This window comes from Callithrix jacchus, chromosome 5 (assembly GCF_049354715.1).
Source record: "Callithrix jacchus isolate 240 chromosome 5, calJac240_pri, whole genome shotgun sequence".
Lineage (NCBI taxonomy): Eukaryota > Metazoa > Chordata > Mammalia > Primates > Cebidae > Callithrix > Callithrix jacchus.
In genome coordinates, this window is record NC_133506.1 from 102,019,733 (window position 1) to 102,045,550 (window position 25,818).

At 44.3% G+C, this 25,818-nt stretch overlaps 2 protein-coding genes and 1 long non-coding RNA gene across 11 annotated transcripts in view; 2 read left to right on the top strand and 1 right to left on the bottom strand.

The window, feature by feature from the left end:
- The window catches only part of ADAP2 (ArfGAP with dual PH domains 2), a 37,605-nt gene extending 36,758 nt beyond the window's left edge, over window positions 1-847 (bottom strand). For 5 of the 7 annotated variants that reach the window (XR_008481598.2, XM_008997120.6, XM_002748337.7 and 2 more), the window contains exon 1: window positions 658-847. Coding sequence is in view for 4 of the 7 variants with exons in the window: in XM_008997120.6 (XP_008995368.1) it covers window positions 658-751 (94 nt within the window). In the remaining 3 variants the exon portion in view is untranslated. Of the gene's footprint in view, window positions 1-5 lie in introns of all 7 variants that reach the window. The other 2 variants (XR_013535790.1, XM_078373879.1) reach the window with 1 other exon arrangement.
- Window positions 467-16,682, top strand: LOC144582645 (uncharacterized). 3 transcript variants are annotated; one of them, XR_013535794.1, is made up of 4 exons: window positions 467-529; window positions 1,499-1,571; window positions 3,814-3,906; window positions 16,569-16,682. It is a non-coding gene; the product is annotated as an uncharacterized LOC144582645 (long non-coding RNA). The 3 variants fall into 3 exon arrangements; XR_013535792.1 differs by lacking the exon at window positions 16,569-16,682 and adding an exon at window positions 11,865-11,996; XR_013535793.1 differs by lacking the exon at window positions 16,569-16,682 and adding an exon at window positions 6,489-6,618.
- Window positions 16,683-17,351: 669 nt separating this feature from the next.
- On the top strand, window positions 17,352-23,524 carry TEFM (transcription elongation factor, mitochondrial). The gene is made up of 4 exons (XM_002748338.7): window positions 17,352-17,423; window positions 18,766-19,229; window positions 21,867-22,019; window positions 22,891-23,524. Exons 1-4 carry the CDS (start codon window positions 17,357-17,359, stop codon window positions 23,326-23,328), a joined length of 1,122 nt encoding a protein of 373 aa, XP_002748384.3. The 5' UTR covers window positions 17,352-17,356; the 3' UTR covers window positions 23,329-23,524.
- Window positions 23,525-25,818: the final 2,294 nt, after the last annotated feature.

The window sequence follows — 25,818 nt, forward strand, 5'->3', positions numbered from 1 at the left end:
GACACCTTCTGGTTAGCCCACCGGCCGCTGCACAGCGACCGGGATGAAGATCCTGGAGGGAGTCCAGGGTCCGGGAGAAGAGTCTGAGGCGGCGCGATGTGGAAGTGACCGGACTCAGAGGGAACCGAGAGGAGGGTGCGGGGGGGGCGCACCACGGGGCTCGGCGGGGAGCTGCAGGTGGGGAGGCTGAGTCACGGGGCTCTCGGCGACCGCGGGGTGGGGCGCTGGGGGGGCCTTCGGGGGCTTCCGGAAGCGGGCAGAGGACATGCGACGGTCGGGGGCCTGGGCGCGAGGTCTGGTCCTAGCTGTGTGGGATGTCTGAGTCCGAGGGCTTGGGGAGCGCCTGGGTGACAGACACTGGCAGTCGGGTGCCGGCCAGGGAAAACAGCGAGACGGGCAGGGCTCCCGGCTGCCGGTTCTCGTGTCGGGGTCCAAGCACGTGGGAAGATCCGTGCCGGTCCCGCGTGGAGAGTAGGGGTTGGGCTCTGAGGGACCGGGGCCGAGAGCCGAGAGAGCTGTCAGGGCTCAGGTGGGAGGTTCACGGTGTGCGTGGGAGGTATCCGGGCCCGCAAGTCCGAAGTGTGGGTCCAGCGGGGGCCGAGGGGAGGAGTCCGGAGGGCCGGGGGTCCTGCGCCGCCCGCGCCGCCGCGCTCTTACCCGCCGCCCCGCAGTCGGCGCAGTGTGAGTTGCCGGTGCCCGCCGCCTGCAGCAGCTCCAGCAGCCGCTTCTTGTTGCGCTCGCGATCGCCCATGGCCGGCCCGGCGGGCTAAGCGGGTCTCAGCCCATGGCCCGTGCGCTCCGCCCGGCAGGTGGAGACGGACCGGTCCGCGGTGCCTCAGTCAGGCCCGGGCGACCGCCAGCCCCGCCCCACTCGCCCGGACTGTCCGCCCCTCCCTCGGCCAGTCCAGGCAGGTCCCGGGCTCCGCCGACAACGCGCGGGGAGAGACAGGAGCACGCAACTTGGAGTCTAACACACTGGCCCAAGATCAAATCGTAACCCCTTACTTGCTAGCTGCGAGGCTGTGGACAATCTAATTGACCTCTCTGGGTCTCAGTCTCCATGTCTCTGAAAGAGGAACAAGGGCATAGGTCTGCATCTCAAGGCTTCTTGGAAAATTAACCCGAATCTAACTTCTCTTAAACCATGCTGTTGATGTAAGATCTTAAAATCTATTTGGAGACGTAGCTATATGCAAATACCATCTCCCCAGGAAACCCTCCATGTTACCCTACCTGGAGTAATCTCTGCAGCCTCTGGGCCTCCTAGAATACTGCTGTGGTATGTGTCCACTTCTTTTGGCCCTGAGCACTTTCCATCTACCTTGCTTCATGGTTATTTATATACTTATATTAATTCCACTCTCTGACCCCAGACACACATCGCCACACCAGGGAGTTTGGCGTTTGCAGTTTTATTCCTGTATTCCATATTGCTCCTAGAAATGGTACCTGCACATTTTTAGAAGTCCAACTAATAATTGCATGTTTTGTTCACCAGAAAAGTGTGGTTTCACCAAGGTGGACACAGCCATGCACTTTAACCTGTGAAGTTCCATCACCGTGAGGTGAAGGTAAGATATGGGTGTTCTTAAATCTGGGTATTTCATTAATCCTCTTTCCTGCTCTCCTATCTTTGTTATTCCCTGACATCATCTTCAGTGACTCACGGGCCTCCTGGTGAAATACATACTGTACATATTTGCCATCTCCTCTGTAGGTTAATAGCTGTCTATCATATGCAGATGGCTTAATGCACACATGCATATGATGCATTAAGTCGTATGCATATGATAGACAGGTGTTAACCTTCAAGATAAAATCAGGTTTCCATCCTGGTGAATCGCAGCTGATGTTCTAGCTGACCTGCCTACATCCCTATTCAACACACATGCGGGTGATAGCACTCACGTGCACACACAGGCACAGCAATGTGGTGTAATGGAATGAATTCAGGAATCCAGAAAATCAGGCTTTAAATGTTGACTCCTTGATTTCCACATTTCCCAACCGTTCGTCCTTGGGCAAGTTCTTTCACTTCTCTGAGCCTCAGAATACTCAACTGTAAAATGCAGATTTTGAGATCCAATAATAGGGTCATTGAGATGGCATAAAAAACCCTCCAAACATGGTGGCCCCCTTGCTTCCCCTGCCCCTCCGGTAAGCTCGTGGGATTGTCGCTTGGAATGCTGTGTGTGATTCGTCATCCCTGGGGTGGGAGGAGGTCAAGCTGCCAGGACTGAGCGGGAAGGGAGGGTGGAGAACATTACCAAGAATAGCTAGCCATGAGGGGTCTTGCCTTTGACGGGGTGAGACCTAGCCCAGGAGCAGCCACAGAGGAGCCAGTGAGAGTCAGCTGGGGTCAGGAGGCATAGGGCTGTTTATTAAACAGGCTGAAAGATGATTCATTTCCGTTGCTTTAGATGAAAAAAGGGACAGAAATAAATCTCCCAGGAGAAAGATGAGGGCAGAGGGAGGAGGCAGAGAGGGAGAGGAGGAGACAAGCTAAGGACATTTCTCTTCTCCCCAGCACTGGGGCAAAATTGTGATGTGGGGGCGCTTCCTTGACACCCCACCCTTCCCCAGTCCCTGCTCCTTCGCTCCTCTGACACCTTGAGTCTCACTGCCACCTCCCTGCAGGTCCCACAAAAGCCAACTCAGTTCTAAGTAGTCTCTGGTTGAATTTTAGAAATTAAAAAAAAAAAAAAAAGAAATAGCCAATACAAGAGAAAATATAACATCTAATTTAGGGTGAGGAGTAAGAGACTGAGAGATTCCTTTCGTGTCCCCCTCTTCCCTTCCTTATTTCTGGAGGTTCCCATCAAACGCCTTAATGTGGCATTTCAGGCATCCTCAGAGCAAAAAACAATGTACTCTGGTATATTGTTTATAAGGCTTTCTCTTTTTTTTTGAAATGAAGTTTCGTTCTTGCTGCCCAGGCTGGAGTGCAATGGTGTCATCTTGGCTCATGACAACCTCTGCCTCTTGGGTTTAAGTGATTCTCCTGCCTCACCCTCCCAAGTAGATGGGATTACAGGCATGGGCCATCACACCCGACTATTTTTTGTATTTTTAGTAAAGATGGGATTTCTCCATGTTGGTCAGGCTGGTCTTGAACTCCTGACCTCAGGTGATCGATCTGCCCGCCTTGGCCTCCCAAAGTGCTGGGATTACAGGCGTGAGCCACTGTGTCCGGCTTTCTTTTCTTTTTTAATTTTTTGTGGTGGTGGTGGCAGGACAATGCTGATGAACAATTATTCATTTTTTTTTTTTTAACAAAGCAGTCTCACACATTTGATCATATTTGAGCTTCATGACACTCTCTGAGGGCAGCATCATATCAGGCCACTTTGCAGAAAAGAAACCTGAGCCTCAGAGGAGTTTAAGTTATCCAAGGTCATGGAGCCACATAAGAATAGGAACAGGCCTAAATCCAGATGTCCTTTTGTAGCTCAGTCAGTCCCAGGTGATTTCATGAAACTTTCTCCCTTTAGTGCATTCTGGACTTTTTTTTCCCCCCATTTAAATTGTGGTTCAGTTAATAAGGTTGCTCCTTTAAAAAGAAAAGAAAAAATATAAATTTTTAAAAATTGTGATAAAATCTAAACAACACAAAATTTGCCATTTTAACCATTTTTTTTCTTTAGAGACAAGGGTGTCATTGTCACTCAGGGTCAAGTGCAGTGGTACAATCAAAGCTCACTGCAGCTTTGAACACCTAGGCTCACGTGATCCTCCCGCTGCAGCCTCCTGAGTAGCTGGGACTATGGGAACGTACCACCAAACCCAGCAAATTTTTTTTTTCTATTTTCACAGAGACAGAAGCTTGCTTTGCTGCCCAAGCTGGTCTCCAACTTCTGGCTTCAAGCAATCCTCCAGTCTCTGTCTCCCAAAGCTTTGGGATTACAGGTATGAGCCACCATGCCCCATCCATTTTAACCATTTCTAAGTGTACAATACCATGTCATCAATTGCATTCAGTTATATTCACAATGTTGTGCAATTATCCCCACTATTTTAACAAATATTTGAGATTGTATACATTCAGTGTGTGAATGATTTGACATTTGTGTACATTGTATAATGATTCCCACAATCACATTAAGGAACACATCCATCACCGTACATACTGCACCTTAGATCCCCAGAATTATTCTTATAACTGAGTTTGTACCCTATATTTCCTACACTATTTATTTCCAAAACTTTTGCATCATCCTAAACAGAAACTGTAGCCCCAGCCTGGACAACACAGTGAAACCCCGTCTTTGCAAAAATTATCAAAATTAACTGGCTGTGGTGGTGTGTGCCTGTAGTCCCAGCTACTCAAGAGGCTAAGGTGGAAGGATCGCTTGAGTCCAGGAGGCAGAGATTGCAGTGAGCCATGATCACACCACTGCACTCCAGCCTGGGTGACAGAGCAAGACTGTCTCAAAAACAAAACAAAACTCTGTAGCCCACTCCTGGGTATTGGACATGATGAAAATTGAGCTCAGTTTCTGTGCTCAGGACCCAGAAACTGCTTCTAAATGAAGAGGACAGTGCCAAAGGCTGTCATGACCAAGGCGGACACTGAGCACTGTGCCCCAGGGTTTGAGAAACAGGATGGGTCAAAGCAGCCCCTCTGAGGGGGCTGAGTACAGCAGATGCTGGAGTGAGGGAGTAGTTTGGGCCGTGGGACAGAGTGTCCTCTGTAAATAAAGCTCCCAGGGTCCCACCAAGCAAAAACATCTAGCCCTCTTTTCAGGTCACTTTGTCTAGCCAACCCAAGCCGCAGCAGGGCTGGAAGAAAGCCCTCAACCACATTCCCAGGAACAGCCTCAAGATCCCCACTCAAGATCTTCAGGGAATAGAGCACAATTCCTTTGAAAATTAAATAATTGGCTGAGGTGCTGTGGCTCACGCCTGTAATCCCAGCACTTTGGGAAGCCAAGGTAGGTGGATCACCTGAGGTTACAAGTTGGAGACCAGCCTGGCCAACATGGTGAAACCCCAGATGTACTAAAAATACAAAAATCAGCTGAGCATAGTGGTAGGTGCCTGTAATTCCAGCTACTCAGGAGACTGAGGCAGGAGAATTACTTGAACCCGGGAGGCAGAGGTTGCAGTTAGCCAAGATTGTGCCACTGCACTCCAGCCAGAGACAGAAGCTTCTCTTGCACTCGAGGAGATAGAGCAAGAATCCATCTCAAAAAACAAAAATGAAAACAAAAAATTGAATAATTATGTTTATTAGCTTTAGAATTGTTTAAAAGTATGTTATAGGAAATTTGAAAAATACAGTAAAGAAGGAAAAAGCCACCACCCACGATTATGGCCACCATTTATTTTGGGATTCTAGTGTGCCAGCCCCCTTACATGCATGATTCCATTTAATCTTAGCCATAACCTTGAGGTACAGACTATGTTTGTGCTCATTTTACAGATGAGGCTCCTGTGGCTCAGCGAGAAGTTAAGTACATTTGTCCAAGGTTACACAACTGAGGTGTTGTATACTGAATCATGCATACTGAAGCTGGGATTTGAATCCAAGTTTGCCTTGGACTCTTTTCACCAATATATTAGGTTGAACCATATGAAATTGACTTACCAAAATAACAATGGAAATGTCATAACGTTCAACCTAACTTTATGGTTTTTTGTTTGCTTGCTTGTTTGTTTTCAGTCTCTGTTGCTCAGGCTGGAGTGCAGTGGTATGATCTTTGTTCACTGCAGCCTCTGCCTCCCAGGTTCAAGCAATTCTCGTGCCTCAGCCTCCCAAGTATCTGGGATTACAGGCAGGTGCCACCACACCCAGCTAATGTTTGTTTTTTGAGACGGAGTCTTGCTCAGTCGCCAAGCTGGAGTGCAGGTACAATCTGGCTCACTGCAACTACCGTTTTCTGGTTTCAAGCATTTCTCCTGTCTCGGCCTCCCGAGTAGCTGGGAATACAGGCACACACCACCACGCCTGGCTAATTTTTTGTATTTTTTATTAGAGACAAGGTTTTGCCATGTTGGCCAGCTCATCTCAAATTCCTGGCCTCAAGTGATCTGCCCACCTCAGCCTCCCAAAGCTCTGGGATTACAGGTTTAAGCCAGCGTGCCTGGCCCTAACATTACGCTTTTTTTTTTTTTTTTTTTTGAGACGGAGTTTCGCTGTTGTTACCCAGACTGGAGTGCAATGGCACGATCTCAGCTCCACCTCCTGGGTTCAAGCAATTCTCTTGCCTCAGCCTCCCGATTAGCTGGGACTACAGGCGTGCACCACCATGCCCAGCTAATTTTTGTATTTTTAGTAGAGATGGGGTTTCACCTTGTTGACCAGGATGGTCTCGATCTCTTGACCTTGTGATCCACCCACCTTGGCCTCCCAAAGTGCTGGGATTATAGGCTGGAGCCACTGTGCCTGGCATATTATGCTTTTTAATAATCCTGCTGCTTACCATCATTAACAATTCTGTGAGTGGAATGATCCAAGATGGCTGATCGCTAACATCTCGGAATTGCAGCTCCTAGTGAAAGCACAGAGAAGGAGAGGATGCCACACTTTGAGACAGATTTTTGTCACTCACGGACCAGAAGATTCCCAGTGGATTAGCCCCACTGGTCGCCAGCGCGACTCTTGTGGCCGGCGCAGCGGTTTTGCTGGCACCTCGGTGCGGCAGCTCTTGGTGCAGAGTAAACGGGACTGGTTCCCCTTCTGACCCACGGCAGAGTCGCCTATTACGGACTCAAGAAGGAAGGCAGACTGGAGATTCCGAGGCAGAAAAGCACCATCAGTCTTAACGCGCTGTTTTGGCCGGTGTAGTGGGTTGCTCAAATTTCGGACCTGGGAATTAACAACTTGGATGTCCACTCAGAGACCTAATTTGAAAGTTGGTAATTACAAAGACGACAGGAGGATAAATTTACAATGATGGGAAGAAACCAGCGTAAAAAGGCTGAGAATACTCAAAATCAGAATGCCTCTCCCTCTAAGAAGGATCTCAGTTCCTCATCAATAAGGGAACAAGGCTTGATGGAGAACGAGTGCATTCCTTTAACAGAATCAGGCTTCAGAAGGTGGATAATAAGAAACTTTTGTGAGTTAAAAGAACATGTTGTAGCCCAATGTAAAGAAACTAAGAACTTTGAAAAAAGGTTTGACGAAATCCTAATGAGAATAGACAATTTAGAGAGGAATATAAGTGAGTTAATGGAACTGAAGAATACAATATGGGAATGCTGAGAAGTATGCACAGGTTTAAACACTCGAATTGATCAAGCAGAAGTAAGGATATCAGAGGTCGAAGACCAACTTAATGAAATAAAACATGAAGAAAAGATTAGAGAAAAAAGGATAAAAAGGAATGAGCAAAGTCTCCAAGAAATATGGGACTATGTGAAAAGACCTAATTTATGTTTGATAGGTGTACCTGAATGCAATGGAGAGAATGAATCCAAGCTGGAAAATACTCTTCAGGATATTATTCAGGAAAACTTTCCCAACCTAGCAAAGCAGGACAATATTCAACCCCAGGTAATACAGAGAACACCACAAAGATATTCCTCAAGAAGAGCAACCCCAAGGCACATAATCGTTAGATTCACCAGGGTTGAAACAAAGGAGAAAATACTAAGCACAGCCAGAGAGAAAGGTCAGGTTACCCACAAAGGGAAGCCTATTAGACTTACAGCAGATCTCTCAGCAGAAACCCTACAAGCCAGAAGAGAGTGGGGGCCAATATTCAACATCCTTAAAGAACAGAACTTTCAGCCCAGAATTTCATATCCAGTCAAAGTAAGCTTCACAACTGAAGGAAAAATAAAATCTTTTATGAACAAGCAAGTACTCAGAGATTTTATTACCACCAGGCCTGCTTTACAAGAGTTTCTGAAAGCAGTACACATAGAAAGAAACAACCAATATTAGCCTTTCTAAAAATATACCGAAAAGTAAAGAGCATCAACATAAAGAAGAATTTACATCAACAAATGGATAAAACAGCCAGTTAACATCAAATGGCAGTAATCCTAAATTTAAATCGACTAAATCCCCCAATCAAAAGATACAGCCAAAACCCAACGATATGCTACATCCAGACCCATTTCACATGCAAGAATACACAAAGACTCAAAACAAAGGGATGGAGAAAGATTTACCAACCAAAGGGAGAGTAAAAATAAATAAATAAATAAATAAAAAGCAGGAGTTGCAATTCTCGTATCTGATAAAATAGATTTTAAAGCAACAAAGATATAGTAGTAAAAGTCTCAATGCAACAATAAGAGTTAACGATCCTAACACCCAGATACATAAGACCTATAAAGAGACTTAGACTCAACAAGACAGAAAATTAATAAGGATATCCAGGACTTGAACTCAGATCCAGAACAAGTAAACTTAAGAAATATTTATAGAGCTCTCCACTTTAAATATACAAAATATACATTCTTGTCAATACCACATCACACCTACTCATAGGTTTAAATAAAATATTGATCGGCCATTATTAATACCCATTTTTAGAATAAAGCAACGTTTCCGTTCTCTCTCCCTCTTTTTCTTCCTCTCCTTCACTCCTTTTTTTTTCTTTCCTTCTCTCTAAAATATAAAAAAAAAAGAAAGAAAAATCTGTGAATTTCCTTTAGGTCTTTTATGCATATTTAATGATTGGAACCATATTTTTCATACAACTTTATACCCATTTTTTGCTTTCTTTTCTTTTCTTTTTTTTTTTTGAGACTGAGTCTTGCTGTGTCTCCCAGGCTATAGAGCAGTGGCATGATCTCAGCTGATTGCAACCTCTGCCTCCCCAGTTCGTTTCTCTTGCCTCAGCCACCTGAGTAGCTGGGACTACAGATGCACACCACTATACCTGGCTAATTTTTGTGTTTTTAGTAGAGACAGGGTCTCAAAAAAAAAAAAAAACCAGCCCAAGTGTGGTGGCTTATGCCAGGCTGGTCTCAAACTCCTGATCTCAAATGCCTTAGGAGGCTGAGGCAGGCAGATCACCTGAGATCCGAAGTTCGAGACCAGCCTGGCCAACATGGCAAAACCTGGTCTCCACTTTAAAAAAAAAAAAAAAATACAGGCCAGGTGCAGTGGCTCACGTCTGTAATCCCAGTACTTTGGGAGGCCAAAGTGGGCAGATCACAAGGTCAGTAATTCAAGACCAGCCTGACCAAAATGGTGAAACCCCATCTTGACTAAAAATACAAAAATTAGCTGGGCATTGTGGCGTGTGCCTGTAATTTCAGCTACTTGGGAGGCTGAGACAGGGGGATTGTTTGAACCTGGGAGGCGGAGATTGCAGTGAGCTAAGATCACACCACTGCACTCCAGCCTGGCGATAGAGTGAGACTTCATCTCAAAAAAAAAATTAGCCAGGCATGGTGGTACGTGCCTGTAATCCCAGCTACTCAGGAGACTGAGGCAGGAGAATAGCTTGAACCTGGGAGGCAGAGGTTGCAGTGAGCCAAGATCACATCACTGAACTCCACTCCAGCCTTGGCAACATAGTGAGACTCTGTCTCAAAAAACAAAATGAAATAAAAAACTGTATTTTCAAGCATCATACTCTACTACTCTACTGTAATTGCTTGCTGGTTTATTGGTCTCTCACACTTCTTTTTTTTTTTTTTTTAAGACGGGGTTTCACCATGTTGGTCAGGCTGGTCTTGAACTCTCAACCTCAGGTGATCCACCTGCCTTGGCCTCTAAAGTGCTTGGATTACAGGCGTGAGCCACCACACCCGGCCGGTCTCTCACACTTCTAAGCTTCAGGGACAGGGGTTGGGTCAGATGTGTTCTCTGTTGTATCCCCAAGCACCTGCATGCCACATAGCAGGGATTCAACAAAAGTTTGCTAAATAAACAAAGAAACAAGGATCAGTAAAAAATAATAATCAATAAAGTAAGAAGACTTGGGATCACAAAGTATTTTCCTTTTTGAAGGAAAGAAATAATTCCTTTTGAAGGCAAATGAAAACAGCTGACAAGCAGCCATGCAGAGTAAATAATGTGATCAAGTTGACCAACATATTTGTGTGTTTAATATCACCTTGTCTTCAGCAACTGGAACCACTCACATCTCAGAGGGACTCCCCACTGCAGTACCCCCTCAGGGCTTGCTCATTCATTCATTATTTATGGGGTACCTACTATGTGCCAGATACTGTTACAGGTGCGAGATATGTCCACATAACTGGGGCGATAGCTGCCTTTGTGCAGATTACCTTTAAGTTAGGGAGACAGAAAATGAACAGAGAAACAAATATACATATGTACAAAACAGTGCAAGAGTGATATGTGCTATAAAGAAAAAGGAACAGCCAGGCGAGGTGGCCCACGCCCGTAATCCCAGCACTTTGAAAGGCCAAGGTGGGTGGATCACCTGAGGTCAGAAGTTCGAGACCAGCCTGACCAACATGGAGAAACCCCATCTCTACCAAAAATACAAAATTAGCCAGGTGTGGTGGCACATGCCTGTAATGCCAGCTACTCGGGAGGCTGAGGTAGGAGAATCGCTTGAACCCGAGTCAGAGGTTGCAGTGAGCAGAGATCGCATCACTGCACTCCAGCCTGGGCAACAAGAGCAACTCTTGTCTCAAAAAAAAGAAAAAGAAACAGAGTGAGGGGATAGAGAAGAATGAAAATTGCTATTTCGATAGACAGGTCAAGGAAGTCCTCTCTGAGGAGGTAACATTTGAGCAAAGATCTGCAGATAGGGGTCAAGCTAACCAGCAGCGATCTGAGAGAGGAGTGTCCTCGGGGAAGGGAACAACGAGGGCAAAGGCCCAGGGGTGGTAATGTGCTTGGTGTGTGCTCTGTCCACATCCTTTGAGCACAGAGCTATCCAACTCCATGCCATTGTATCTCACTCATGCTGTCCCTCTCCTACCCCAGCTCTCTCCCTACACCATCCTCCAGCCCAGCCTCCATTGGTCAGTGGAGCAAACTCCTGCCTCCATGCCTAAATTCAAGTCTTACTTTTGACCGGTGCAGTGGCTCAAGCCTGTAATCCCAGCACTTTGGGAGGCCAAGGCAGGCAAATCACCTGAGGTCAGAAGTTCGAGACCAACCTGGCCAACACTGTGAGACCCTGTATCTACTGAAAACAGAAAAGTTAGCTGTGCGACTCTGTCTCTACTAAAAATACAAAAATTAGCCAGGCATGGTGGCATGTGCCTGTAATCCCAGCTACTCAGGAGGCTGAGGCACAAGAATTGCTTGAACCCGGGAGGCAGAGGTTGCAGTAAGCCGAGATTGAGCCATAGCACTCCAGCCTGGACAACACAGTTGGACTCCATCTCAAGAAAAAAGAAAGAGAAAGAGAGAGCAGCTGGACTCTGTCTCAAGAAAAACGAGAGAGAGAGAGACAGAGAGAGAGAGAGAGAGACAGAGAGAGAGAGAGAGAGAGAGAGAGAGAGACTGAGATGCATAGGAAATATGTAACAACATTGAAGCATGAGCCAAGTTTTCTGACTCTGCGTCTCGAATTGTGAGTGCTGCATTTTATTTTGATCATCTGCCTAATCATTTTAGTTGTGTATAATACTGAGAAAATAATAATAATAAAATGTAACATAAAAGCAGGAAAAAAAATCCAAAACTTTCCCAGATGAAGATTGGTAGGACAATTATCTTTCTCTGAGAGTTGGGGGTGGAGCAGTCAGAGAAATGTATCATGTGCTCCCTACCCCAAATGATCTAGTCAAGAATCAGCAGGCCTTTTCTCAGGAGTCTGTATTGAAGGTGATGAATGACTCTGAGGACTAAATAAAGTAGACTATGTCACGAAATAAACATTCAAAATTATATGATGCACATCTAATTCAAAATAATTTGAAGACTTCAACTTTTGTATTTTTTATCTTATTTTATTTTTATTTTTTTGATATAGGGTCTTGCTCCATCACCCAGGTTGGAAGGCAGTGGCGCAATCTCGGCTCACTGCAGCCTCTTATCTCCCGGGCTCAAGCGATCCTCCCACCTCAGCCTCCTGAGTAGCTGGGACTACAGGCGAGCATCACCATACCATGGCTGGGTAATTTTTGTATTTTTAGTAGAAACAGGGTTTTGTCATGTTGGCCAGGTTGGTGTCAAACCCCGGCCTCAAGTGATCCACCTGCCTCAGCCTCCCAAAGTGCTAGGATTATAGGTATAACCCACTGCACCAGCCCCAGCCAACTTTTTATTTTTTATTTTTGGAGACAGGGTCTCACTCTGTCGCACAGGCTGGAGTGCAGTGGCATGGTCACGGCTCACTGTAACCTCAGATCATGAGCTTAAGTGATCCTCTCACCTTGGTCTCCCAAGTAGGTGTGGCATGTGTTACCACACCTCGCTATTTTAAAATTTTTCTGTAGAAATGGTGTCTCACTGTGTTGTTTAGGCTAGTCTCGAACTCCTGGTCTCAAGCAATTTTTCCCACCTCAAGCCTCCCAAAGGGCGGATTACAGGCGTGAGCCACCATGCCCATTCAAGAATTAAACTTTTAAGTAATCTTTTACTGAAGTATCACAAATACAGAAAAGTACACAAATCATAAGCCTGCAGCTTAATGAATTTTACAAAATGCACACACACATGTTCAACTAGTATACAGAGCCTTTAAAAAAGGATAACCAGGCTGGGCGTGGTGGCTTACACCTGTAATCCCAGCACTTTGGGAGGCCGAGGCGGGTGGATCACGAGGTCAAGAGATTGAGACCATCCTGGTCAACATGGTGAAACCCCATCTCTACTAAAAATACAAAAAATTAGCTGGGCATGGTGGCGCATGCCTGTAATCCCAGCCACTCAGGAGGCTGAAGCAGGAGAATTGCCTGTTCCCAGGAGGCGGAGGTTGCGGTGAGCCGAGATCATGCCATTGCACTCCAGCCCGGGTAACAAGAGCAAAACTCCGTCTCAAAAATAAAAGGATAACCAGCATCCCAAAACATTTCCATTCTCTCTTCAGAGACTAGCCCCAAAGATAATCTCGTGTTCATCATCATAGATTAGTCTGTTTTGTTTTGTTTTTTTCCAGAGACAGAGTCTCACTTTGTTGCCCAGGCTGGAGTGCAGTGGCACAATCTCGATCTCAGGTTGCTGCAACCTCCACCTCCTGAGTTCAAGCAATTCTCATGCCTCAGCCTCCCAAGTAGCTGGGACTATAAGGCTCGTGCCACCACACTTGGCTAATTTTTGTATTTTTAGTAGAGTCCAGGTTTCACCATGTTGCCCAGGCTGGACTTAAACTCCTGAGTTCAGGCAATATGCCTGCCTTGGCCTCCCAAAGTGCTAGGGTTACAGGTGTGAGTCAATGCACTCAGCCTGTTTTCATACTTTATGTATAGCTATAAATAAGTAAATATGGCCGGGCACAGTGGCTCACACCTGTAATCCCAGCACTTGGGAGGCCGAGGCAGGCGGATCACGAGGTCAGGAGTTCAAAACAAGCTTGGCTAATATGGTGAAACCCTGTCTCTACTAAATATACAAAAATTAGCCAGGTATGATGGCACATTCCTGTAGTCCCAGCTACTCAGGAGGCTGAGGCAGAAGAATCACTGAACCTGGGAGATGGAGGTTATAGTGAGCCAGGATCACACCACTGGACTCCAGCCAGAGTGACAGAGCAAGACTCTGTCTCAAAAATAGAGAAATGCATATTATAGTGGTGTGGCTTATTTCACTCAACATTATGTTTATGAGATTTATCCACATTACTGGGTCAAACATTTATTCAATAAATATACAATAATCTGCCATTGAGATATTCCAGGTTTGGGCTAATACAAATACTGCTGCTACGAACATTCTTGTAATCAGGTTTAACCACATGAAATCACCATTTTTGCAAATAGACAACTGGCAAATACTAGCAATATTATACATACAGCTCCACTAATTGCATGTCCTTTAGTGCACATCTACTTGCATTCTGTTGGATATATGCCCAGGGGTTGGATTACAGGGCCATAGGATGTACAAATCTTCAGCTTTAGTAGATATTGCCAATTTTTTTTGTTTTTTTTTTTTTGAGACGGAGTTTCGCTCTTGTTACCCAGGCTGGAGTGCAATGGCACGATCTCTGCTCACTGCAACCTCCGCCTCCTGGGTTCAAGCAATTCTCCTGCCTCAGCCTCCCGAGTAGCTGGGACTATAGGCGCGCACCACCATGCCCAGCTAATTTTTATATTTTTAGTAGAGATGGGGGTTTCACCTTGTTGACCAGGATGGTCTCGATCTCTTGACCTCATGATCCACCCGCCTTGGCCTCCCAAAGTGCTGGGATTTCAGGCGTGAGCCACCACGCCCGGCCCTGCCAAACAGTTTTTTAAAGTGATTCTACCAACCCACGCTTCCATCAGCAATGTATGAGATTTCCAGTAGCTATTCTCATTAGTGTGTAGAAGTATCACAATGTGGTGTGGTTTTTTTGTTTTTTTTGTTGTTGTTGTTGTTTTTGAGATGGAGTCTTGCTCTTATTACCCAGGCTGGAGTGCAGTGGCGCAATCTCAGCTCACTGCAACCTCTGCCTCCCAGGTTCAAGTGATTCTCCTACCTCAGCCTCCCAGGTAGCTGCAATGACAGGCGCCCGCCACCACACCCAGCTAATTTTTGTATTTTTAATAGAGTCGGGTTTTCACCATGTTGGCCAGACTGGTCTCAAACTCCTGACCTCAGGTGATCTGCATGCCTTGGCCTCCCAAAGTGCTGGGATTACAGGTGTTGAGCCACCATGCCTGGACTTTTTTTTTTTTTTTTTAATGAAACTTTTGTTTCACACATGTATCCTGGATCACAGTCAAAATAGTTTTAAAAACACAGAAACTAGATGACAGGCTACACATAATGATGGAAGGAGTAGGAGGAGCCAGAGACACCTGAATCTGGGTGACAAAAACAGGGAAGTGAGAAGGAGCTAGTTTCTGGGGGGAAGAAGGTGACTTTCATTTTGAAGGCATCAATTTGGTTTTATAGTAAATCAGCAGTAGTTGTCACTTTCTTTTTATTTCTGGCTCTGGTTAGAGCATATTTCTGAATAAATGCTTTCAGGAAGGAGGGTGATTCCCCTATAGGTCATTCATAATTATTTCTCAATAAGAGATGATGCTTTACTGGGGAAAACCACATTTATTGAACTCTTATCTTGTGCTGGGTTCTTTGCATCCAGTTTCTCATTAATTCTCCAAGCAGCCCTCTGAGGTGGGTAACATTAACTGTTTTACAAATGAGGAAGGTGAGGTTCAGAGAGGATGAGAAACTGCCTCTGGTCATGCAGTTCGTAAGTGATAAACTGTCTTGTAAGCAAACCAGACCATCTCTGAAAGCATCACCAGGACTCCTCATGGCCTCATGTATTAGTTTCTTGGGGCTGCTGTAATAAATGACCACAAACTGGGTGGCTTAAAACAACAGACATTTACTCTCTGCAGTTCAGGAGGCTGGAAGCCCAAAATCAAAGTGTTATCTGGGTTGGTTCCTTCAAAGGCTCTAGGGGGACCCTGGTCCATGTCTCTCTCCTAGCTTCTAGTGACTGCTGGCAACCCTTGGCCTTCCTTGGCTTACAGATGCATCATTCCAATCCCTGCTTCTATCTTTAGTCTGCCCCAGTCCAGTGTGACCTCATTTTAATTAGTTACATCTATAATGACCTTATATGGAAATAATAAGGTACTGGGGGTTAGGACTTCAACAAATCTTTTTTGAGGGATGCAATACAATCATAACATCTCATTAAGTTGAATAAGCCCTACAGTTGAGGAAATTACTTCCTCTTGGTTTGGAGGATCTTGCACAAAAAGTTGATGTTATTTCTTGTTAGATTCCTAAGTTCCCCAGAAACTGCCAAGGTTCCTAGACTTCCTATGAATAATATTTTTTTTTTTTTTTTGAGACAAGGTCTAGCTCTGTCCCCAGGCTGGAGTGCAGTGGCATGATCTCCACTCACTGCAACCTCTACCTCCCGGACTCAGGTGATTCTCCCACCTCAGCCTCCTGAGTAGCTGGGATGACAGGTGTGCAACACTACACCCGGCTAATTTTTTTAGCCATGTTGCCCTGGGTGGTCTGGAACTCGTGAGCGCAAGCTATTCGCCCATCTTGGCCTCCCAAAGTGCTGGGATTAAAGGCAGGAGCCACTGCTCCCAGCCAGGACTTATTAATACTTCCTCCAGACACGAACAATCAACCCACTGCTGCCTCAAAAAACATAAACTCATCACCTCTCCCTCCTTCGTTAACTGGCTCCCCATCTTCCAGAAAGAGTCCTTTTCTTTCCACTCTCCTTACATTTCCCAACTTCAATTCCTCATAGTTGGCCAGGCGCGGTGGCTCACCCCTGTAATCCCAGGACTTTGGGAGGCCGAGGCGGGCGGATCACCTGAGGTCAGGAGTTCGAGACCAGTCTGGCCAACATGGTGAAACACCATCTCTACTAAAAATACAAAAATTAGCCGGGCATGGTGGCGCACACCTGTAATCTCAACTACTCAGGAGGCTGAGGCAGGAGAATTGCTTGAAATCGGGAAACCGAGGTTGCAATGAGCCGAGATCGCACCGTTGCACTCCAGCCTGGGCAAAATACACTCGCTTCGCGATTTCTCTTTGCTCCCAGGTTCGTCACCTCCAATCCAGCCTCACGTTCGCTATACACCATATGGCCAATTTTCTAGAAACACATCTCCAGTCTGACTCTGCAAATTATATACCTGAGAGACTTCGGGCTTCCTACCTGGTGGAGCTATTCAATGGCCCCACCCAGCATTCAAGGATCAACTAAATTTGGCGCCAGATTCATCTCCCTTTATCCATTCTAAGTGGAATACCGCTCCAGCGCCAAAGCCCTCTCCTCCTCCCTCGCCCTTTCCTAATCGCTTGCCTGCCCTGTTCACCAGCTGAGCTCCTGAAACCCTTCGCATCTCACCCCGTTTTTCCAGTCTATCTGGTGAGACGGTTATTTGAGTACCTTGTCAACGCTGTCACCACCAGATCCCGCTCCCGGCGCCCCAGGCTGGGCTCCAGTAGGAGCTCCTCAATCTAAGTGTCTTGGAGAACCCTAGGGAGTCTCTACGAAGGAGTACGAAGAAGGGACCGTGCCCACTACAGACTAAAACTGGCCTCTGAATCGCCTCCCTGGAGATTCGGCCCAGTGGCTCCCAGGAGTCGGTAGGGGGAAGAACGTTTCCCCGTTGCGGTGGAAGAAGTCTGCGGGCCAGCCAGGGGCTCCATCCGGGGACAAGGCCTCGACCGGGGCCCGCCGGAAGCCCACAGCCCAGACGCGGCCGACCCACTGCTCAGCGGGACACACCTTGGGCGTTGCCCCAGAACGCCGCTTCGACACGAACTTTTCTGCCGAGTGCAGGCCGGGCGCTTTTGGGCGCAGCACGCAGGAACCGGAAGTCAATGGAGGAAGACCGGACCTACCGATTCAGTTTGGAGATGGGAGTCCCTAGCCTCTTCCTGGAGGGAGGTAGGGTGCTTGGAATACGGGGTTAATTTCGGGTCTGTCATTAGCCTCTGACCCTAGAGGCTAATGAAATACCACTGGAGGTATTCTGGAGGAACCTGGAGTGTTTCCTTCATGTCCCTCATGTCCTAGAGTGTTTCCTTCTTCATGTCCCATGTTCAGGTCCCTCTCCTGGAGCCCCAGCCTAGCTGACGGGGCGGTTTTTGGAACATTTGTGCTTCTCTGACCTCGGGGTCCGCAGGTAGCTCCTCGAAGTGGGCGGATGGTTCAGATTCTCACAGCTACTTGCTTATCTCTGGCCGCATTACTTTCCTGTGTCTGCGATGTTAGAGTGTCTTCCCACCGGTTTTACAAAGTTATTCATTGTATGGTCTTTGTTTTGTTTTGTTTTTAAAATATAGACGGGGGTTTCACCATGTTGGCCAGGATGGTTTCGAACTCCTGACCTCAGGTCATCCGCCCACGTCGGCCTCCCAAAGTGCTGGGATTACAGGCGTGAGCCACTGCACCCGGCCTGTATGGCGTTTCTTATGCTTGCAAAAACGTCATGATAGAAATCTTAAAGTGTACGGAAGAATATAAAACTGCCTTTAAATCTATTACTTAGCTGAAACATTTATTAAAAACGTATAAAATTTAATTTTATTTGGTTCCACCAGATGAGATACTAGTGAAAATGGAAGTGAAGACAAACCTTAACAGGAAATAGTACTTACCAAAAGATCGCTCTATATCAAAAATATCAAAAACGTTAAGCAGTTGAAATAATTATTTCTGCGAGGTGGCTCTCGCCTGTAATCCTAGCACTTTGGGAGGCCGAGGCAGGTGGATCATGAGATCAGGAGTTCAAGACCAGCCTAGCCAATATAATGAAACCCTGTTTCTACTAAAAATACAAAAAAAATTAGCTGGGTGTGGCGGCGAGTTCCTGTAGCCCCAGCTGCTCGGGAGGCTGAGGTTACAATGAGCGGAGATCATGCCACTGCACTCCAGCCTGGGCAACAGAGCAAGACTCTGTCTCAAAAACAAATATTTCAACTACTTGCTTCCTGATGAGTGCAAAATACAGTTTTCTAGGCAGTAAAACTTAGGTCTGATCCATAAAAATCAGAAGACATTTCTCCTGACTTGAAAACAAAAGTCCTATTTAAAACTCTACATAAAATAGTTTAAAAACGAATGCTCTTTTAAAGATTATTCTCTAGGACAATTTAATATTGTCCTCTAGTAGTTCTTAAATTCCAGGAAAGTATTTGTGACTTTGCAAAGCATCTAGTCAAGTTTGCAACTAACACTAAAGGAAGTAGGACATCCCATCTTATATTTTACTAAATTTTCCTTTTAGGGAGGTGGAGATGCTTTCTGGCCCCATTGAGGTCATCCCTGTCCCAGGCCTTACATAATTCCTGCTGTCGGAAAAAATTCACTACACCTAAGAAAATTATTTCTGATGTTACTTTTTGTGATGAAAATGCAAAAGAGCCTGAAAATGCAGTTGACAAGCGCTTCTCTTCAGAACAGCAGGCTTCCATCTTGCATGTGTTGAATACAGCATCTACTGAAGAACTTGAAGCTTTCAGATTGCTTCGTGGAAGAAGGTCCATCAATATCATAAAGCACAGAGAAAACTTTGGGCCATTTCAGAATTTGGAGAGTTTAATGAATGTGCCCTTGTTTCAGTATAAAAGTACAGTTCAAGTTTGTAACTCCATACTTTGTTCAAAGACTGGAGGGGATAAAAGAAAGTTACCAGAAAACCGGTTCTTGAGAAAACTCCTCAAACCAGACATAGAAAGAGAAAGACTTAAGGTATATTCTTCATGTCTGCTTTACTGCCTAATATTTGAGAACCTACTCTGGAAAGCACTCTTCTGGGCATTGGGAAGGTTCTTCAGATTTAGTTGGCAAGTATATGATTACTGCCAAATAGTGAGATATACAGATAGTGAATTGGCAGTTGAGACGAGAAAACAGTGGGCTGTGACTGTTGTGGAAAGTTTACTAGAACTCAATTTGGATCTTAAAGGAGAGATCTTTTGGCTGGAAGAGGAAGTAATTCTAGGTAGAAAGAACAGTTGATGTTGAGAAGTAGGTCTATGCAAGGCTTATTTAAGAGGAATGTCATAGAGATACTAGGTTGTGTCTAAAGGTGATGTTAGGATTAATGAGACATTAAGGAGCCAAGATGGGTTATGGCCAGGGAGTGACTTTAGAACATTATACCAGTCTTTCTGGCAGGATTTAAAATTATTTTATGTTCCTTTCCTCTAAAAACGATTCTATCTTGAATCACACATCTATAGGTAAGATTAAAAAAAGAAAAACAATCTAGGGCTGGACTCACGCCTGTAATCCTAGCACTTTGGGAGGCCAAGGTGGGCAGATCACGAGGTCAAGAGATTTAGACCATCCTGGCCAATATGGTGAAACCCATCTCTACTAAAAATACAAAAATTAGCTGGGCGTGGTGGCATGCACCTGTAGTCTCAGCTATTCAGGAGGCTGAGGCAGGAGAATCACTTGAACCCAGGAGACGGAGGTTGCAGTGAGCTGAGATCATGCCACAGCACTCCAGCCTGGATAACAGAGTGAGACTCTGTCTCAGAAAAAAAGAAAAAGATACAGCACATATACACAGAACACTGCACAGTTTCAGAGGACTGGCAGATTCAAGTCCACTCATCGACTCCAGGTAGAACTGCTGCAGTTGATCTGGAACATATTTCAACCAAATTTTTCAGGGAGGATTCTCATCCAAATTCATGGCCAAAACTGTTTATACCCAGATTATAGTGGAGTTGCATCTTATTTAGGGGGCTAGATTCTAAAGTCAGTTTGTATGGAGAGATAAGTCATGCAGTAAAATCCTTTAAGAAAAAAATTGGTTGCTAATGCAGTATAGCTAATCTGGAGGGGAAAAAAAATTTTTTTTAATTTGGTTGTCCATGAAGTACTGTGTGTAGTCCCTCAGTAATGCTTATGTACACTAAAGCTTGAGAGTCACAGAGCTAAAGAAAAGAACCAAAAGGAAGTCTGTATTTTGGGCATCTAAACTATTTTGTCATAAGATTTTATCCAGTCCTTAGCAATGAAAGGGAGATGGTTATAGAACTAATTGTTCCTGTTTATTTGCCTCAGTATCTATAGAACATAGTAGTTTGTAAATATATCTAAGTGAGCCATGTTGGAGAAAGGTGATATAGCATGGTACTCCATCATCAGCCCAGACCTGATAGGGAGCAAAATGTATGTATTCAATTACTTGTATATCTCCCTTTTGAAGCCCTACAGGCAACCCAAACTTAATACATTAAAAACAAACCAAAACATTTCTTCCTGCCTTCTCTAGGTCACGTGACTCCTATCTTCATCAGGATTAATGATGCCATTCAGTCACTGATACAAAACTGGAATTATCCTAGACTCCTCTTTCAACCTTTGTATTAATTCTGCTCCCACTATCTGTTTCTTTTCCTTCTGTCATTGTCTTCAATTCTTAATACTTTCTCATGTCTAACAGGTACCTAACAGATCCCTATCGTTAGTCTAGTTCCCTCCAGCCCATCTTTTACACCATCAGTGATTTTTCTGAAATGTTAATCTTATGTTATTCCTTAAAATTCTGGGGTTTTTTAGTGGCACCTGTAGCCCTCAGGATAAAGCAAGTTACTTACCTTTACAGACACCTGCCTGGTCCTCTGCCTTTTTCCCAGTCTTTATTCCACTGCCATGGTGTGAGATGTCAAGCAGCCTATCTTTCCAGACATGTGGGTGAAATAACTTCCCGTTCTCTTAGTCCTCCAATAAACCTTCCCTAACTAATTCTCCTCTCTACAAGTTTTATGATGGCATTTCTAATAACGTACAGTTACGTTTGTTGTTTCCTTGTATCTAGTACAAACCCTGGCTACACTTGAGCATTTGAATGCCTACTTTGGGCTAGGTGCTGAGAATGAGTATAGGTTCTTTATCTATAAACTGACTGCTGCTGGTTACCTTTTAATAATAATTACTCCTTAATGGCTCATGCCTGAAATCCCACCACTGTGGGAGGCCAAGGCAAGTGATCACTTGAGGTCAGAACTTTGAGACCAGCCTGCCAACATGGTGAAACCCCATCTCTACTAAATATACAGTTAGCTGGACATGGTGGCGCGTGCTTGTAATCCCAGCTACTCCGAAGTCTCAGGCAGAAGGATCATTTGAATCTGGGAAGTGGATGTTGCAGTGAGCTGAGATTCCACCACTGCACTCCAGCCTGGGTGACAGAGTGAGACGCCATCTTGAACAAACAGAATAATAATTACTCCTGCATTTCTTTAATAATTCTCAATTAATAGACTATAAATAAGCATATATTACAAAAACTAGTCATTCTGAATTTGTAGGTTAAGTTTTTATCTGTAAAATCTTTACACTTCTAATTAAACGAGACTTTTCTTTTAGGCAGCTGATAGTATCGTATCTATTGTTTTTGGTACTCGAAGAATTGCCTGGGCTCACCTTGATCGTAAATTGACAGTGCTGGACTGGCAGCAAAGTGATCGTTGGAAATTAATGAAGGAAACTACATACTCATCATCCATCTATTTAGAAGAGGTAAGGCAGTTGCACCTCTGGATTCCTACCTGCTAGAGCTGCTTGTGTAGTTTAATCTTCTGGTCCCACAAGGAATGTAATAAAACAGTAAAGATGGGTTTTCTTCTGTTCCTATTATGTTTTCTATCACCTTTGATTTTTAAGAATTCAAGCTTTAGTTAGTTCAAGAAATGCCTTATGCTTGAAGCCAGGAGGTGGAGGTTGCAGTGAGCAGAGATCACGCTACTGCACTCCAGCCTGGTGCCTGGTGAAAGAGTGAGACTATGTCTCAAAAAAGAAAAAAAGAGAGAGAAAGAAATCCTTATGTATCAAAGGCAAGCACTGAGAAAATCAATGGTATTCCATTCTAAATGTTATAGAATATTATCAGTCTTTTATTTATAAAGCTTATTTCTCAAAATGCCATCACATTGTCTCATTTGAATTTTCAAAACCTTGTGAAATAGGCAGGAATGATCACCTGGATTATACATATAAAATTTGTGGTTTAGTCAAGCATTGGATGTAATTAGTTGCAGAGGTGATTGATTCCTGCCTAGTTATTCTAACCCTGTGCTGTATCCCAGAAAATTTTTGTAGGTTAATAAAACAATTGTAAGTTGTCTAATCTTAAAGCCAATACAGATTTTAGAAATTATGAAGTCCATTATACAGATCAAGAAACTGGTACGTAGGAGGACTAAACAGTTTAGCTTAGCTATTGTTCTGACAGAACCATGAACAGAACCAGACTGCTCATAAATGCCTTTTTAATCATTTCAGAATTGTCAGTAGCAATATAGTATAAGTTAACTAAGTGGGACAGAGAGGGGTCCAAACATAAAATGTAATGAATTATTTCTGCTCCTTTATTTTGTCTTTTTTTAAAAAGATTTCTTCGATCATTTCAAAGATGCCTAAAGCAGATTTCTATGTTCTGGAAAAAAGAGCACTTTCCATTCAGAACTCATCTCTGTTTCCTATACTGTTACATTTTCAAATCGTGGAAGCCATGCTGTATGCCTTATTAAATAAAACTTTTGCCCAGGATGGGCAGCACCAGGTGCTGAGCATGAATAGAAACGCAGTGGGGAAGCATTTTGAACTGATGATTGGTGACTTCAGGACTAGTGGAAAAGAACTAGTGAAGCAGTTCCTCTCCGATTCTGTACTGAAGGCGGATCCTCGGGTGTTCTTCCCATCAGAAAAAATAGTCCACTACAGACAGATGTTTTTATCTAGTGAATCACGAAGAGTAGAAGAGCTTTATGATTCATTATTACAAGCTGTTGCCTTCTATGAATTAGCAGTGTTTGACTCTGAGCCTTAGAATTCTGAGGTTAATGTGCTAAAGTCATAGTCATATTAATGTATAATTAATAGCTCTAATGTAAAACTGTTTTGAACATCCATGTTACTGGAAAAGAAAATATTTTGAGTGTATTTTAGATGTTTAAATTCTGATTTTCTGCTACTAAATGGTCTACACAATAAGCCAAGACCAAATCAATAAACATTTTATAAGATTCTGTGCCTTTCAGGTTTATGTGTTAAAAAGTTAGGTGGGGCTGGGTGCAGTGGCTTATGCCTATAATCCCAGCACTCTGGGAGGCTGAGGCAGGATCGCTTGTGCCCAGGAGCTCGAGAGCAGCCTGGGCAACATAGCAAGACCACATAATATTTTTTAAATTTTCATTAAAAAAAGAAACAGTAAGATGCCAAATAGACAAAACAAGAAACAAACAAATCTCCCTTAAAAGGCAACTACTATCTATACTAAGCATTTGCATGATCATATTGTTAATATAGAGAATAATGATTTTCCTAGGTGGTGCTTATTATGAAAATAAAGATAACTGATAACACAGCTATAGAATCCTCCTCTCTTATTCTCTAAGTAGAATGTGGTTTGCCACACTGCCTCCAAAAGCTGATTTTCTTTTTTTGAGACAGGGTCTCACTCTCACCCAAGCTAGAGTGCAGTGATACAATCACAGTTCACTGCAGCACCTCCTGGGCTCAAGCAATCCTCCTGCCTCTATCTCTTGAATAGCTAGGACTAAAGGCACATGTCACCATACCCAGCTGATTTATTTTTTGTAGAGATGAGGGTCTCACCTTGTTGCCCAGGCTGGGTTCAAATTCTTGGCCTTAAGCAATCCTCCTGCCTCAGCCTCCGAAAGCACCGGGATTACTGGCGTGAGCCACCATACCCGGCCCCAAAAGGTGACTTTCATCAACTCAAATCTATTAGCCAAAAACAAACAAGTTTTGTCTAATAGGCTCTTTTCTTTTTTCTTTTGAGACCTAGTCTCTGTTGCCCAGGCTGAAGTGCAGTGATGCAATCTCGGCTCACTGCAACCTCCGCCTACCAGGTTCAAGCAATTCTTCTGCCTCAGCCTCCTGAGTAGCTGGGACTTCAGGTGTGCGCCACCACACCTAGCTGATTTTTCTATTTTTAGTAGAGATGGGGTTTCACCATAGTGGCCAGGCTAGTCTCAAACTCCTGACTTCACAATCCTCCCACCTTGGCCTCCCCAAAGTGCTGGGATTACAGGCATGAGCCACCACGCCCAGCAGGCTCATTTTTAAACTTTGTAATATTTTAACTTGACAGACCGTCTATTGATGTCCATTTTACCACTGTCTACCTTAGTTGAGGCCCTCAATGTATCTTCTTTATGAACCTAAGCCTCTTGAGTCTCTTTTTTTGAGACAGAGTCTCACTCTGTCATCAGGCTGGAGTGCAGTGGCACTACCTAGACTCACTGCAACCTCCGCCTCCCAGGTTCAAATTATTCTTCTGCCTCAGCCTCCCAAGTCGTTGGGACTACAAGTATGTACCACCACACCAAGCTAATTTTAGTATTTTTAGTAGAGACAGGGTTTTACCATGTTGGCCAGAATGGTCTCTATCATATTGACCTCATGATCCATCCGCCTGGGCCTCCCAAAGTGCTGGGATTACAGGTGTGAGCCACTGTAATTTTCTTTGGTGTCAAATTATTAAATCTCAGTGGCACCTGCCTGTAGTACCAGCTACTTGGGAGGCTGAGAGGGGAGGATCACTTGAGCCCAGGAGTTTGAAGTCAGCCTGGGCAACATAGGAAGGCCCCATCTCTTACCAAAAAAAAAAAGTATTAAATATTTTCTATAACATGAATATTTTCTATAATCAAAAAGTGAAATATACTTGTTCAAAAATATTTCAAATAATCTGAAACATAAAACAAGAAGTGGAAGTCCTCCCTTCTCTAGCACCTCCAACTCCCTAGAGTTGGTATACACTCTTGACCTGTTGCCATGCACAAATAAAGTCTCTCCACATTTACATATGTCATTGTGTACCTAAACATCTCCACTTTGGAAATGCAGATACCTCAAACTATCCATGTCCAAAAAGCAAATCATTCTCCTTCCATCCAAACCATCTCCTTTGCCGTTGTTTTCTATTTTGATAAATAGTTTCTCAAATTACCTAGTTGTTCATAACAAACATGGCATTATCACAAAAGTGAATCTAAATCTTACAGGAATTTACCATCATTAACAATGAAAAGGCTGGGTGCAGTGGCTCACACCCATAATCCCAATGCTTTGGGAGGCCAAGGAAGGAGGATCACTTGAGCTCAGAAGTTTGAAGCTATGGTAAACTATGATTGTGCCACTGTACTCCAGCCTGGGCAACAAGAGTGAGACATCTTTAAAAAAAAAAAAAAAGATAAAGATTTTTTCCCTGAATTATTATAAACCTAAAAATAAATAAAATACTAAATGTGTCCTTATAGGGAGGAAAATACTCCCATTATTTTTTTTAAGA